Source organism: Electrophorus electricus, unplaced genomic scaffold (assembly GCF_041902795.1).
Source record: "Electrophorus electricus isolate QZ-2024a unplaced genomic scaffold, ASM4190279v1 Scaffold70, whole genome shotgun sequence".
Lineage (NCBI taxonomy): Eukaryota > Metazoa > Chordata > Actinopteri > Gymnotiformes > Gymnotidae > Electrophorus > Electrophorus electricus.
The window spans coordinates 113,993-128,848 of NW_027658787.1; the positions used below are offsets into that span (position 1 = coordinate 113,993).

Genomic DNA, 14,856 nt, shown 5'->3' on the forward strand with positions numbered 1-14,856 from the left:
GTATCCTTTGTTCTCCCTTTTTCCAAGCTTAGTGTGGTTTAGTTTTTTCCTTTAGGTTTACTTGATCCAAGCTCTAACTGTTCTGCACACAGGCCCACCATTGTTGGGCCGTGGTTGCTCACGTGGTGTCATCACCTAGCTGACCTGGGTTCAAGCCCACCTTAAATAACTCAGCCCAATTTTCATTTCTATTGCACCACCTATTTCATTTAGTCACTTTTCTCACTTAATCTGTAGATTGTCATCTGCACATTGACTGAAATTACCTCTAAAACAGTACCACCAATGACCTATTATCCATTCTCTTGTTTTGTGTTTAATGATTGTTTAAAACTGCATATAGTGATCTGTACAGTGGCACTGTGGTTGGTGTTGATCAGATTTCTTGTCTGTATGCACTGCATCTGCTGCTCTCATGTCAGATGTAGCACTACATCCTGGGGAATCTTTATTCCATTCTTTACTCATTGTTTGTTGCAAATCTAGGAAGATATTTGACAAAATTACAAATCTAGGAAAAAACTGTAAACAAAACATTTAAGAACAACAATTAGCCACCACACTGATTCATCAGCCATTTATTTTAAGAATAATGAAACAAGTTTAACCAGGACATCATCTTTGAATCCGTATGCACGCTGTTTAGTTAACAATCGATCATTAAAATTTTAACAACATTCTGTACAGATAAATAAGTTTAGTCTCACAGGCTTAAGCCAAGATGAAAGTGTCCCAGTCTATGCAAGTGCAAACACACAGACACACACTTCTGGAGAGCAGAATACATTTCTTGATAAACAAATTAGTCCAGTCTCTAAATACACAGAAATTGGTTTGTGTGACCCAAAAGGTTATGTTTTGCTTAGCCAGACTGACTTGCTTTGCTTTACAGTGTATTCAGACTGGGACCTTGGAACAAAAGCATTCTGGATTTTTTGGTTGTTTTGTTGTTTTCTTTATTGCTGTAAAAGTCCTAGTCAAAAGGTTTGGTCCTCCAACAGCATCATGGTACCAATATAATTATTTCAAATAGGGCAGAGGTTAAATCAACACTGCAGCAGATAAGACCTTACCAGAATGTTTTAACACTTGTAATGCGTACTTACAGAAGCTGTTCCATCTGGCAAGCGCACAAGAAAATTTTACATATGTCCTACATGAATGTCACTTTCAGTAGAAAATCAGCTTTTGTAACATTTCAGTTGACATGTTAAAATGTTTCCTGTTTTTCAATGACCATTTTTGATATCTCAATGCAGCATTTTTTGTTGCATTAAAATAGCCAACTTTTTTTTTTTTAACGAAAAATGTGTGCAATAAGATGTATGATAAAAAATACATCTATAGCTTTTTAATTTGTATACTTAGACTGGCTAAGTCAAGTTTTTTCCCTCGAATAATTTTCAGTTTGATGATTTTATCAGAAATACACAGCATTCATCAAACAAAACAAATAAAAAGGAACAGCTAAGAGGCACTGAGTCCAAGTCCTGGACACCCTATATACACTGAATGTTATCCAAAACTAAGCTTAGACTCAGCATCAGTCAGCAGACTGGTGCATAGATGTGGCTAATGATGCTCTCTCTGACCCCAACACACCGGGATTCAATTGCAAAATGCTTGCTAATCACCTGAGGACCTGAACCAGGTGTGCTAGAACTGGGAACACACAGTGATGCAGGGTGTCCAGGCCTGGGACTGAGAGACACTTGAAAACTAGCAGCATCTATGAGACTCACAGTCCAGTACTGTTCAGGGTCCTCTTCACCCAGAATTACACAACCCTTCATATTCCTTGCATCGTAACAGAAACCGTCATAAAACTAAAAACTGCATGGAGAAACACTAAAAGTCAAGGATATTTTTAAAAAGTATGTGATTCCATTTAAAACCAAAACCAATCTTCATAAGTACCCAAATATATTTCAAAATTATATTTTAATATATGTACTCATAGGGTTGACATTCTACCTGCAGTTCAGAGATTTTGAGATGGATAGATAGATGGAGAGAGATTGAGGTTTATTTTAGGGTTCTTCAATTTAGAATGAGAGGATGGTTCTCTGGATGATATCAGCACATTCTCTGACCTGGTCTTCTTTAATGATGAGGGGTGGGGCCAGTCTAATGATGTCACCATGAGTTGGCTTGGCAAGGAGCCCATTGTCACGGAGACGCAAGCACACTCGCCAGGCATCGTAGTCTAAAAGAACAAGCAGACACAGTCTCTGTTAAGGACAGATTAGCCTAAGCTCATAGCTATAGCAAGATCATATCAGCAGCATCTGAGGCACAGACTTTGAACAAATACACTGAACCAAGGAGTATAACTTCAGATAGCAGTGTTCAGATTTCTCAACACAACACTGCCCCAATGCTGTATCCATAACAAAAAAACAAAAACCAAAACATAAGCTCAGTAATTGGCATGTCTACTTTCTGTGTTGCAGAATCTGGATAAGACTTAAAGAACTTTTGTCTGCCGTGAAGACTTGCGTTTTCACATTAAGCCATATAGACTGGACCATGTGAAATGCAGCTCATCCTCTAGAGGAGGAGCAGAGGATGCATTAAGCACCTGATGATGTGAGACTAACTCTCTGTTTGTAGACTAGCCCTAGAATACTATTTGAGCAGTTGCCCTGTATATTAAACTGAGTCATACCTTCAGTCTCTTTGATGACTATGGCATTGAGGAGGCCCTTCCCCCGCACCACTGTCACAATCTCTTTGGGCAGCTTGCTAAGCTCCGCCCTCAGAATGCGACCCATTCTCTCAGCATTTTGTGCCAGCTTCTCCTCTTCTAAGACCTGATCAGATGAGAAGAAACAAAAGCACCATTACCAGTCAATGAACTGAGAAATGGACAAAAGTAGTTGGAATCAGGAACTAATCAGAACTTGAATCAAAGGGTTAAAAGTCATTAGATGAGGTACGGAAAATAACTCTTCATAGAGGTATATAGAACAAGAAGCCAGGTTTCACAGTCAAGCAATGCCTAAACATCACGCAATGCTCCATACAAATGCAAAATGGCTACATGTGTGGGTGGGTGGAAGACGAGATAAGGAGTCGGGTGGGTGGAAACAGACCTGGAGGGCAGCGATGGCAACTCTGCAAGCGAGTGGATTTCCTCCATAGGTGGAGCCGTGCTCACCTGGTTTGATAGTCAGCATCACCTCATCATCACATAGCACCGCAGACACCTGGAACAAAAACAGTAGTTACACCACTGACTCAACTAAGACACAGACCCGCAACACAGTGCCCAGATCTACCCTAGACCTTTCTCAACCAGCAATGCAGGAGCACAGCACTACACATTCAAATGTTTCTCATGCTCTAAACACATCACTTCTAGACTCATGAAAGACACTTTGAGCTGCTTAGTAAAGGCATGTGTTGGGAGGTTAAAAAGATCCTCAAATGTGCAGTGCAGCAGAACTCAAAGGCCAGGATTGCAGAATTGTGGCTTACACTCCTCCACTAAAGCGGAAAATGTCATTCTTTTCCCATTCCCCTGCTAAGTCATATTACTGTCTGTGTTAGTCAAAAGTCCGCTCACAAGACTGTTAATCACAACAAAGGGTGCATTCCTTTCCCAGCCCTGTTAAAGTGGTGTTTATCATCATTCAGATCTCATTGTGTGTATCACATTGCAGTGTCTTCCATTTTAACATGCATCGTTGTTAGATTTAAGACCCAAATGTTTATCCTCAACCTGTGTCTTGGTGGTTTAAACATTGTCGCAAAGACTACTCAGGAAAAACACGCAGAACAACTCGTATGTGGAGAATTTTAAAACATACAAAATCAAAACAGGAATAAGGAAGACATTCCTAGCAGCATTCCCATAACTAATAAACCAGGAATCTGAAGAACAGTATACATTTATTGTGAAATGAGTTTTCTTTTACCGAGAATATAGAAATAACACAAAGTAATGAACACAGTCAAAAAGAGAAGTGACTAAGGCAGCTTAAACACAGGTCATTCAACTCATGACAAATAAGACATTACCAAGCTTCGATGCAAGCTGGGCAGCAGCGCTCCATTATCAAACCATATACAGCTGTGCCCCCTAGTGGTAGTCCCTGAGCAAAATGGTACATACTTGACTCTGCAACTGAAGCACATGATCAAACATGCAAATTGTAACCCAGCTAATAAATCACAAAAATATGACCACACCCAGAAGTGGAAAAGGACCATCCTAGCTCAATGCCTCATTGTTTAAGACACATTTAAACCCGTTAGGACTGGGCCTACACAGTGAAAGACTTACCATGCCCCACACCCTTTCTGACACTGGGTTTTGGATTACTGCCACAATTATTTGTCCTTGCTAAAAGAATGTCATTGCTGGCATGCACAGCTGTTGTGGTGGGGGTGTTTGGGTTTTAATTGCAGGTGTCCCTGTAGTAGCAAGCAACTGGATGAGCCTGCTTTAAGTTATCACGACAAACAAGTAAAAGCCTCTTCACTTCCTGCTTTCTGAGGAATGTGCCAAGATCATATTACAGTGTGTTGCACCACTGTTAATATTGTATTATTATAATTATATTAATATAAATCAATCACAATGGGATTGATTTGTTTATTTAGCAGGGGTAGCTCAGTGGTTAAGGTACTTGACAAGTAATCAGAAGATCACTGCCAAGTTTCCAGTGTTGCGCCCTTGAGCAAGGCCCTTAACCATCAATTGCTCAAGTTGTGTTCAATTAGAAGTCACTTTGAATAAAAGCATCAAATAAATATTGTAAACATAAATTTGTTTATTTATTTATATTGTTATAGCTTTTTCTAACACCACAGTACATAAACACCTTCTTGCACTCACCAGTTGTTCCTAGAACCCATAGTGTTTGTGTGGATATGTTTGTCTGTTCCAGCAAGGGCATACCTGTAGACCTTTCCAAGAAATACCAGGTGTGTTTGTATATGTTTATAAAAGTGTGTTGTGTGTTCTAGCCACTCACAGGATACACGCCCCCGGAGAGAGCTTTGCCTAGCACCACCAGGTCTGGCCGCACAGCCTCGTGGTCCACAGCCAGCCGGCGGCCTGTACGTGCCAAACCCGTCTGGACCTCATCCGCAATAAACAGGACCTATGGTGCGCGTACACACACACGCGCCCGCACACACACAAAAGCTTAAAAGCAAAAAACTGCATTTAATTCTGATGTGTGTTGTGGCAGTTATACATTAATTCACAAACTGCAATACTCAATGAATTCATATTCCCACTCCCCCCCTCTATTTTAAAACAAGGAGTGGGGGCATTGCACTGCTTCATGACGGGGGCTCATAAAGCACGTCATGTCATTGCTAAAGTGATGTGTGCAGATGGAGCCACAGTTGTGGGTAGGTTTGTTACTCACATTGTATTTTGTGCAGAGCTCACGCACTTTGGTTAGGTAGCCTGGGTCTGGGACTACTACTCCAGCCTCACCCTGTATGGGCTCCACCATGAACCCAGCCACTCTGGAATCCTGCAGGGCTTTCTACACACACACAGACACCAAGAACCCAGAAGCACAGAGTTTAAAATGTGATTATGTTTCAGTGGTGTAGTTTTTTGGATGTAAATGTTTGGGTGTCTGAGCAAATCATAACTGAGCTGCATGATCAACCAAGCAAACCTGAGTCGCTGCTGTGCTTCAGACCAAAAAACTGCAAAACTACAGTTTCCTATACATGTAGGCTGCTGTGGACAAATTACTTTTATGACTTGGATTCAAAAATAAAAATTATCTGAAACAAGGAAAGGCAATGAAAAAGTAAACACTGAAAGGCAAAGCCAGTGGAGAAGAGATGAAGCCTCCAGCAGAGCAGGGGCAGTACCTCCAGTGCAGGGATGTTGTTATAAGGCACAAGCTCAAAGCCAGGCATAAACGGTCCGAAGCCATCGTAACTGCTGGGGTCCGTCGAGCTTGAGATGGCAGCCATAGTGCGGCCCCAGAAATTACCCTCTATTGAAAGAGATAGGCAGAAATTAATCTTCTAGAACATCACATTACAAACAGTGACTACTGAGCCATGTGGCTTGACATTAAGTCCAAGTCAAATATTGTAGCTCCAAATACTGTAGCTGTTTATAGCTGAAAAGTAAAGCTCTCTTATACTGTTAACATTAAGGGAAACACAAATACAGAAAGTTAAAAATAAATCAACATTTACAGATATTCAACTCCTCTAAGGACTTACTTGCAAACAAGATCTTTGCCTCATATTTAGGAACAGCCTTCACACTGTAGGCCCATTTACGCGCCAGTTTACAGGCTGTCTCTCCACCCTCCACACCTTAACCATTCAACACAACAGCAAAAAGTAAGTACCACCACTGTAACAAACATAGGTACACAGTCAAGCAAAAGATTAGTCCTGTGGTGTGTTACAGAAGTGACTGAGTTCTGTGAGATTCTGTAAAAGAAAAACTCAAAACAGAAGAATACTAAATAACCTGTGTTCATAGGCAGGACTTTGTCATATCCAAACAAGGTTGTGATGTACTCCTCGTAGGTGCCCAGAACATCGTTGTAGAATGCTCTAGAAGTGAGCGTGAGCCGAGAGGCCTGGGTGTTCAAGGCAGCAATGATTTTCGGGTGGCAGTGGCCCTGGTTAACTGCGCTGTAAGCACTCAGGAAGTCATAGTAACGACGGCCCTCTACATCCCACACGTAAATTCCTGAAATGGACATGAAGCAGACAATAAACACTGCCTACTTCAATTCATCATGAACAGGCATACACCAGCCAACAAATTTGTGTCAGTCAATGCACTCAAAATTTGGCACACATAGAATGAGAATGGCTCCATGATTAAGCGCAATCCTAAGATGAACTGGCTCTAAGAGAAAGCGCTGTGAATTCAGGTAACAGTTTACATTTAATTTTTTCTTTTCTTAGGCACATGTATCCCTAGCCACTTGCAATAAATTCAATAAAATACAAACATACAGCAGATACAGGATTTGTTCACTACTCCTGTTCTAAAATTAGCTTTTTAATAACTGCTTAGATACAACCATAAGACAATAGTGCAGCTAAACCAAAAGAGTCTTTGAATTCTAAGAAGGGCTTAATTGACAGCTTGAACAAGACAGCTTGTTCATCATACCTACAGCCATCTGATACAGGAATGGGAGCCACCCAGTATAATTCTCCATTCTGTCAGTTTTTGTTTTTCTCCCTCCCCCAGTTTTAGGGTTCACATACTATCTAGATTTTCTATGATCGTGGCATAAGCACCCTGGTCAAAACCTCCGTTACTGTATAGCAGATCAGCTGATTTCCAAAAGGCATAAAAGTTAAACGTACACTTCACATTTTATGCAAATATTTATCCTTAAAAAAGGAGAAGGGCCTGAAGCAAATGTTTGGGCTTCTGCATAGTACTTTAACAGCCCTTGAACAAGCATCATGGCTTCTAAATGCTTTTTGTACCAAGCAGTCTCTCAGTTCTTGACTGAAAGGAAGCATGGCTGAAAATCCTTCAAAGGGTGAGATTCTTGGGCTGGGTTTTTCATGCACTGCTTTTTTTGAGGTCGATATACAGATTTTCAAATGTTTGTCAGGGGACGGTGAAAGCCATGAGATCAAACACTTGGGGAGATATACTTTTCATTAAATTTTGCATCCTTTCTCCAAGCATACCTTTGCTCAGTGCAGCAAATGTTCCATTTGCAGGAAAGATTTTCTTCTGATGACTCTTCAATGAAGGTCATATTTGTCCAGGTGTCACTGAACAGTAGAACAGTGCACCACCACTCCAGAGTCTGAACAGTCTTCCTGAAGGTTTTTTCCCCCCTCCAGTCAAACATGGGTTAGGATTTGCATTTGTAGTAATTCTACAAGCAGTTCTCTTGGAACTTTCTTAGTCTTCCCAACGTCAGCATGACTGCGCCATTCCTGTTAACTGTCATTTAATTACATCATGATCTGCAGACAGCGCTATATGAAAACACTTTCCTATCCTCTTAAAGCCTCCTGTTTTGTGGGCATCAATTATTTTCCCCTTTCAGAGCATGAAGCAGCTGCTTAAAGTAGACCATTGGTGCTGTCAACACAAGGTTTGAGGAATCCAAGCATTTATAAAGCTTTGAAAATTGGCACCACCTAGCCATTCCTAAAAATGACTGAACAAGTCATAGTCCTAACAGTCTAAGGTCTGAGATCTTGGTAAAAGTTATCCAACAGCTCAAAACTCAAAGGGCAACCCAAACTCCTTTACTCCCCCCCCACCCTAAAATTGTACAAAACAAAAATACACTAATCTTAATTTTGAAAAAAGACCACCTTTAATTTTATGCATTTTCATCATCTACTCACTCAACTATTCAGCATCACAAATTTTGACCAGGGGCACACAAACTTTTGCATGGCGGTGTATATGGAAGGTCTTATTAAAATGATCTGCATAGCAGATAGGGCTAAGAGTAGCTAGAGCATACAAAACTAAATGACTTGTTCCTTTAAATATTACTTTTTGGATGCAGAGATCTTCTCAGTTACCCTTAATGATGGACATATCCAAATTGCATTTCAAAGTTGCAAAATGGTAATTTCTATTAATTTGGATATTTCTATTCAAACACAGTGTTTAAATTAAAATATTTACTAAAGAATTTGAAGTCCAACTTCTAATATTAGCATTTATTCTGTAGTTAATTTACCTGCCACAATGGTTGCATTCTTACTAACTATATAGGGTAAGTAACCTATGCTTTTCCATGTTCCTTGCCAAGAGAAATACTTAATACACATTTTATTCCCAACTACACATGCCTTATGTGAATGCACAAATATGTAAAAAAAAAAAAAAAAAAAAAAAAAAAAAAACAATTAACTTCATGGCCCCTGAAGGCCATGATGTGCTGAAGAGATGGATCAGGTACAGTGTCCACCCTAGGCCAGCAGATCAGTTTCTCACCCCTTGTATATTTTAACAGGCCCAGGGAAAAAAAAAAAAAAAAAAAAAGTTCAAAACACACTTTTCCATAAAACTATCAATTTATTAATTGCATATACAATAAACAAATTGAGGTCGTGTTTATTGCTGGAAGTCCTATGATCAATACATTACAGTAGTCATGGGGGGGAGCACAGATCAATTTATTAGCATCTTGCAGATGGAGAAAGGGTCTCACTCATGCAATAATTTTTCAAAACAATAGAATGCAGTAATATTACGTGGTTTAAAATAAGAGTCTAGACATGCCACTCAAATTCACTCATGTAATCACTTTGAAATTTGATTATCCTTGAAATGCAGGAAAATTGGAGGAAAAAACACCTGGACAGAATTAAGTGACTGACCTTCATGTTTTTCTGTTGCTGTTACGACATGTCAAATGAGAATATCACATTTCTCTGCATTTTATACCTGCATGAGTTCACCTTCTGATTTGAATTTGAATGTAATAAACACTGACATTCCTGTTTTTGATCATTTCAAGCATCACTGTTACATTTTGGAAGTAATTTGAGGCTCCACAATCTTGCTAAACATTAGTACAGTCCTGCCTATTCTTGATATGAAGAGAGAACTGTGTCACGTATTTTCAACTCACTGAGAGAATGAATCTTAACACTGTGTCAATGTTCAGTGCTGAGGATTAAGGTAGGCTATTATCTTAACATTGCATGCTAACCTGGCGAGGCAAGTTATTATTCTAGCTAGCCATATATTTAATACTGCTAGCTAGCTCTAGTATCTGTGATTAGAGGAAACACTGTCAGCAAATGACCAATCAACCTGCCTAACATACTTCAAACAGTCAAACACTGAGGTGTGCTAGATTAGGCACTATATGGAACAGCAGTGGGGCCCCAGGACTTCAGTGGGAAACCCAAGCTATAAGTGGCAACACGGTGACCTATTGGTTTGTTTTTTGAGTAGCTATGGGTTCCTGGAAGTCAACATGGTAATGAAATAGTGCCCTTAAAAATAAGGAACCCTTTAACCAACCAAGATCCTAAGCTTGCAACATACAAAAACAATTCCTGACTCCTTAAGGAATCATTTGCATATTACAAATATTATTATGCAAATAACAGATATTATCAAACATGCAAATGAGAAAATATAAATAGCCATTCCACAACAGCAGTGTGACTGTTGCCTGTAGGTCTTACTCACCCTCTCCTCTCTCCAGGGCGACAGGGAGAGGATGGTAATTGTGTGCTCCATAACGCTCCTCGCGACTGTACACTTCTTCAGAAGTGAGCTGCCGCTCCTCATGCTTGGCTTGGGATGCTACTGATGAGACTGCCCGTGTCCCAGAATGCACTGTGCAGCTGAGGGCAGGACAGGCCCTGCCCACAGCCCTTGTCAGATGGGTCAACATGGACTTCATTATGATTCCTGCAGAAACAGAGAAGAAAGTACACAAACAGAACTCAAATTAAAAACCTCCAAGGTCAAACAATTTCTCTCCAACTTAGAACTTATGTTGATTTGCTTAATTTGTGGTCATATATTTGTTCTGTATGCATCATTACACTACTAGTGCTTTAGCTTAAGAAATATTCAGTTGTTTTTTTAAATTATATCTTTGCTTTGCAGTAATCAAGGCATTTCTGTCGAGCAAGTTGTAGCATTAGCAAGAGAGCATCTGACAACAGTGAGAAGAGAGTTGGAAATCTGTCTCTGCCTTACTAAAAACAAAGCAAATCGGTTTTGACATATTTTGGTTTATTGCTCTTATACTAAAAACATTAGGAATGATGGCATGACACATGGTAACAAAGAGAGGGCTCTCAGCTAATGTTGATTACAGTAAAGTTTATTTTTAAACAGTGACAATGCTCAGGGCAAAGAACTGGTGTCTGCACTTTTGCAGAACATTACCCATTTTTGGTAGTGAGCAATAACTCCATCTTTGGTATATTCAGATATATCACAAAATATGATATTTAACTATACATTGTTAGTTATTGAAACCATGACAAGATTCATGACTAATCTGATCAATTTTGTCATAGTTTAAGCAGTTTTTGAAGCAAAAGAACCAGTCAATATTTTAAAATCTAAACCAGGCCCAAATTGTTGCATTTTGTTATGCACACATCTACTAGCACTTTATTACAACAGTGCAAATTGTTATTTTAACCATTATGCTGTGTACTTACATGATTGAATGTGCATTTTAAGATTAGCTTGCTAGATAGCTATGCAGTCACTTTTCAGTCTAGTGAAAAGATAGCTAGCAAGCAGTGAGGGAGACCAGGTACATTTGGTGATGAGCATGTTCAGTACTTCTTGTATTCATTTTCAAACTAGTGGATATCCAAGCTATTTGTGAGTAGTTGCAGAGATGGTATTTAGGTGAGCTCAAGTTCTCATCTTTTCTCATCAAGTAAAGAGCTCATCTTTACTTGAAACATGGTCAAAATATTATAAAGTAGTTCAAAGATTTACTGTGTATTTATAGCTATATAGGTCTAGTGGTCATATTTATCTTGACTGGTAAACTGTTCCACTGTTACATTTGTTCCATAAAACCAAGCAGTAAGTGACTGCACATGTATCGCTTGGGTCTGTTCCTAAGAGCCTATATCCGTGTACTTTAACAATAACTGCAGCGATGAGAGGTTAGCTTGCCAAAATTGTGTTGTTTCAAAATAAAGCATTTCATAGTCTTATGTAAATTTCTGGGTTACCTGTTCCAAGATAGGTGAAATAATTCTGGCCTTTAAGCAAGGTCACATGAAATGATGTATGCAACAAACCAGTTTCCCCATTTTTGCCACAGCACCTAAACTACAACACATGAAACTAATACCAATGCACAGCAGACGAAATGCCACAAAGCACTATGCATCCTACCAAAATAAGCATCCTGCATACCAGCACCCTTCTTGTACACCCACAACTGGGATTTTCATGATGCCTGAACCAGACTACTTGTATGCATAATCCCCAACCTGTTAGCACACACTGCCATTTTGTTGAGTATCTGGTTGCAGAAACAGCAGCTCAAAGTGCCCAGACAATGCCATTAATGACTCGTGCAAACAAACCGGAAAGGTGAGGCAATACTGATAAATTTAATCAGAAAACAAGAACTGACAAAACACCTAGAACTAGGTCCACATAAAATTTACCTTACTCTTTAAAGAGACTACATTTTTATTTTTATTTTTTAAGATTTGTACCAAGTAACTTGCAAGTTCCCCCCCACCCTCTCTTATTCAACTTTAGCCCATTCTGAGGAGCAAACAACCATTTTGTATTTTCAGAGTCGCATGTCTTTTCTTTTTGGTCTTTTTCTAAGCTTCGGCATGGATTTCTGGACTCAAATCAATACTTGGAATCATTTTAGGGACAGCTGTTCAGAAAGCTCCAGAGCAGCAATGCTAGGATCAGGTCCTGAAGGGCAAAGTCCAACAGTTTGATGTCCCTGCCCAAACACACCTCCTAAAACTGGATATTACATTGGGAGTTGAATCAGGCATTTCAAGTAATTAAATTACCAAAAATGTTCTGGCCTGTGGACCTCCAGGTGCAGAGGTATGCACAACTGGGCTTTATTTAGATACAAAGGTTATCTGAGATTATGTTTGTGTTAAAAAAAATGGCTTCATATGGTGAGATGGTGGCCATTGAAATAGTCTTTATTAGCATTGCTGCTGTATACAGATGCCATATTTGCAGCAAAATTTAAATTTGCTGCATTTGAAATCTATTCAGAATAGGCCATTTCCACTTCAATGTTTCTATACCAACCCCACTAATTTCAGTTAAATCCAGACCTTTCATGTCATGTAACATTTTTAAAATAAAGATTCAGAATTCAACTTCAATATTTAAAGCTATATAAAAGGCAAACTGATAAGTGTTTTGGTCTATTGTTTTTTTTCCAAAATTGTGATGAGGTTAACCAACATCTCAATCTGTCACCATATTTAACTGAGTTAACTTTCCCATTTCAAAAACTAACTGAATTAATGCAGTACTACAATAAGTGTAACTTCTGCTTTGACATGTATTCAACTGTTTAAAGTCCAAACCCAAGATAATTCTCCTGGTTTTAGAATCAAAATAGTTAATATGTGATTTACATAGTTGAACAATCCAGGCATAATGCGAATGTCTGCATGATTCATTTTAATTCCTTATTTCATTCGTTAATTATTTTTTAATGATTTTCACTCGTGCCTCATCAGGCGAGGAGAATGATATTCTGCTTCTTGAGAAGTAGTTAAAAAAGGGGGGAATATTACAGAAACCTGTAACCGTGAGATTTTATAACATGTGCGCTTCGACCTCACCAAGGACAGTGACCCCATCAAGGGAAAAGAGTTGCGTTTGTTTTGCCTGTCAAAATTGGTCACTGGAAGGCGATAGGCTGCAGCGCGACACCCTCTCACACACACCCACTACTAGGCTGCTGCTAAATTAAGAAAAGCATGTGCGCGCAAACACGCGCGATCTTCTAATCCGCATGAAGCAGTAAACCAAGCATGAAACCAAAACGCACGTTTTTAAAACAGTTGAAGTGAATGTACAATCTCTCACTCCCTCTGGTTTACTAAATGAATGACTGAGACAGCTGCTGAGAGCAGACTGATTTATTTATTTTTTTTTTTTACATGTACTTACGTTAAAGCAAAATATCCCGAAAATATGATTTGTTAACTAGTTAACCGTTTGAATTTACCTAGGAAAGCGTTTCTACGACTATTTGAGTAAACGTGCATGCGTGCAGACTGGAAATGCCATATCGTGGGTTAGATCAAATTTGAAACCACACCGAATATTGAAAAAGGACTAGCCAAGTAGCTAGCTAAACTGGTTTAATACAAGCCTATACATGTTTTACCATGCGCAACACATTAGCATAATGCAAACTTGTTTTGTCAACGTTACTTATAAATTAATTAGCTAGTTAACTAGTAACGCTAGCTAGCCTTTTTGTGTATGACGAACAGTAAGATAGCTACTTAGCTAACTGAAGTTTAATGATGTAATTTTCCAGATATTTATAAAATGCACTCCAAAAATTGGGAAAGGTGTTGTATCATTAACTATCCTACGTAGCCAACTAGCAAACTTAACCACTAGCATCGATACCTGGATACGTGTAATTTACAGGCAACGCTGCTGTCCAGCCTCAGCTATCTTTCTAGCGTTAACGTTGGTTATTTATAGCTAGCTAGCCAAGACTGGTAACTAGCCAGTGAATTCAGTATCTCGAAATCTGGATCTTGCCTAGCTAGTTAAGGACTAACGAATCCGGTTATTCCGGTCACGGTCCACAGCACATCACAGGTACCGAGGCTCCTTTTCTGCATCCCGTCACCTCATCAACTTCGTGGAAAATTACCGACTAGCTCGCTAGCCGGCTTAGCTAGGTTAACCTACTTACCTAGCAATTCCGCAACCACCAAACAGCTGGTACGTTTAACATTAACCGTCACATGGATAACTAACCAATACGTCGATAAAGAAATAAGCCCAAATAAGAGTTTTCTATACGTTAAAATTAAATCATACACGACCCGCCTTTTTCCACAGGTGATGGAGCCCGCACTAGACGAACATCCATGCGGGAGAAAGCTAACGTTAGCCAAACGTTCTCGTCTGGTTAAGTGAATGATGGTAGCCTAAGTAAACTGAATTATGCCACCTAGACGCGTTCACCTAATATGGATGTAATGAACTCACTCAAACCATGTACCAAGCCACAGTGTTACCTTTTCTAAAACAGTCAACGACAGAATGTGTTTAATTACGTTACCGTTATTGTACTCTGAATTCTTGATATTGTCCTGGAGCGTCGACGTATGCCCTACAACCGCGGTCACCGGTGGGCGTGTTAGGCGTTCAACGCGCCTTTATATGTCAGG

General features: G+C 39.4%; 1 protein-coding gene across 2 annotated transcripts; it reads right to left on the bottom strand.

Annotated features, from left to right (window-relative positions):
• Positions 1–562: 562 nt before the first annotated feature.
• On the bottom strand, positions 563–14,855 carry LOC145656499 (ornithine aminotransferase, mitochondrial-like). 2 transcript variants are annotated; one of them, XM_081709688.1, is made up of 10 exons: positions 14,748–14,855; positions 10,145–10,369; positions 6,467–6,691; positions 6,211–6,306; positions 5,848–5,975; positions 5,385–5,507; positions 4,983–5,111; positions 3,096–3,209; positions 2,669–2,813; positions 563–2,206 (listed from the first exon to the last, which is right to left on the bottom strand). In XM_081709688.1, the coding sequence occupies exons 2-10, from the start codon at positions 10,359–10,361 to the stop codon at positions 2,046–2,048; spliced, it is 1,338 nt and encodes a 445-aa protein (XP_081565814.1). In that variant the 5' UTR covers positions 10,362–10,369; positions 14,748–14,855; the 3' UTR covers positions 563–2,045. The 2 variants fall into 2 exon arrangements, with proteins under 2 accessions (XP_081565814.1, XP_081565815.1); XM_081709689.1 differs by lacking the exon at positions 14,748–14,855 and adding an exon at positions 14,376–14,498.
• Position 14,856: the final 1 nt, after the last annotated feature.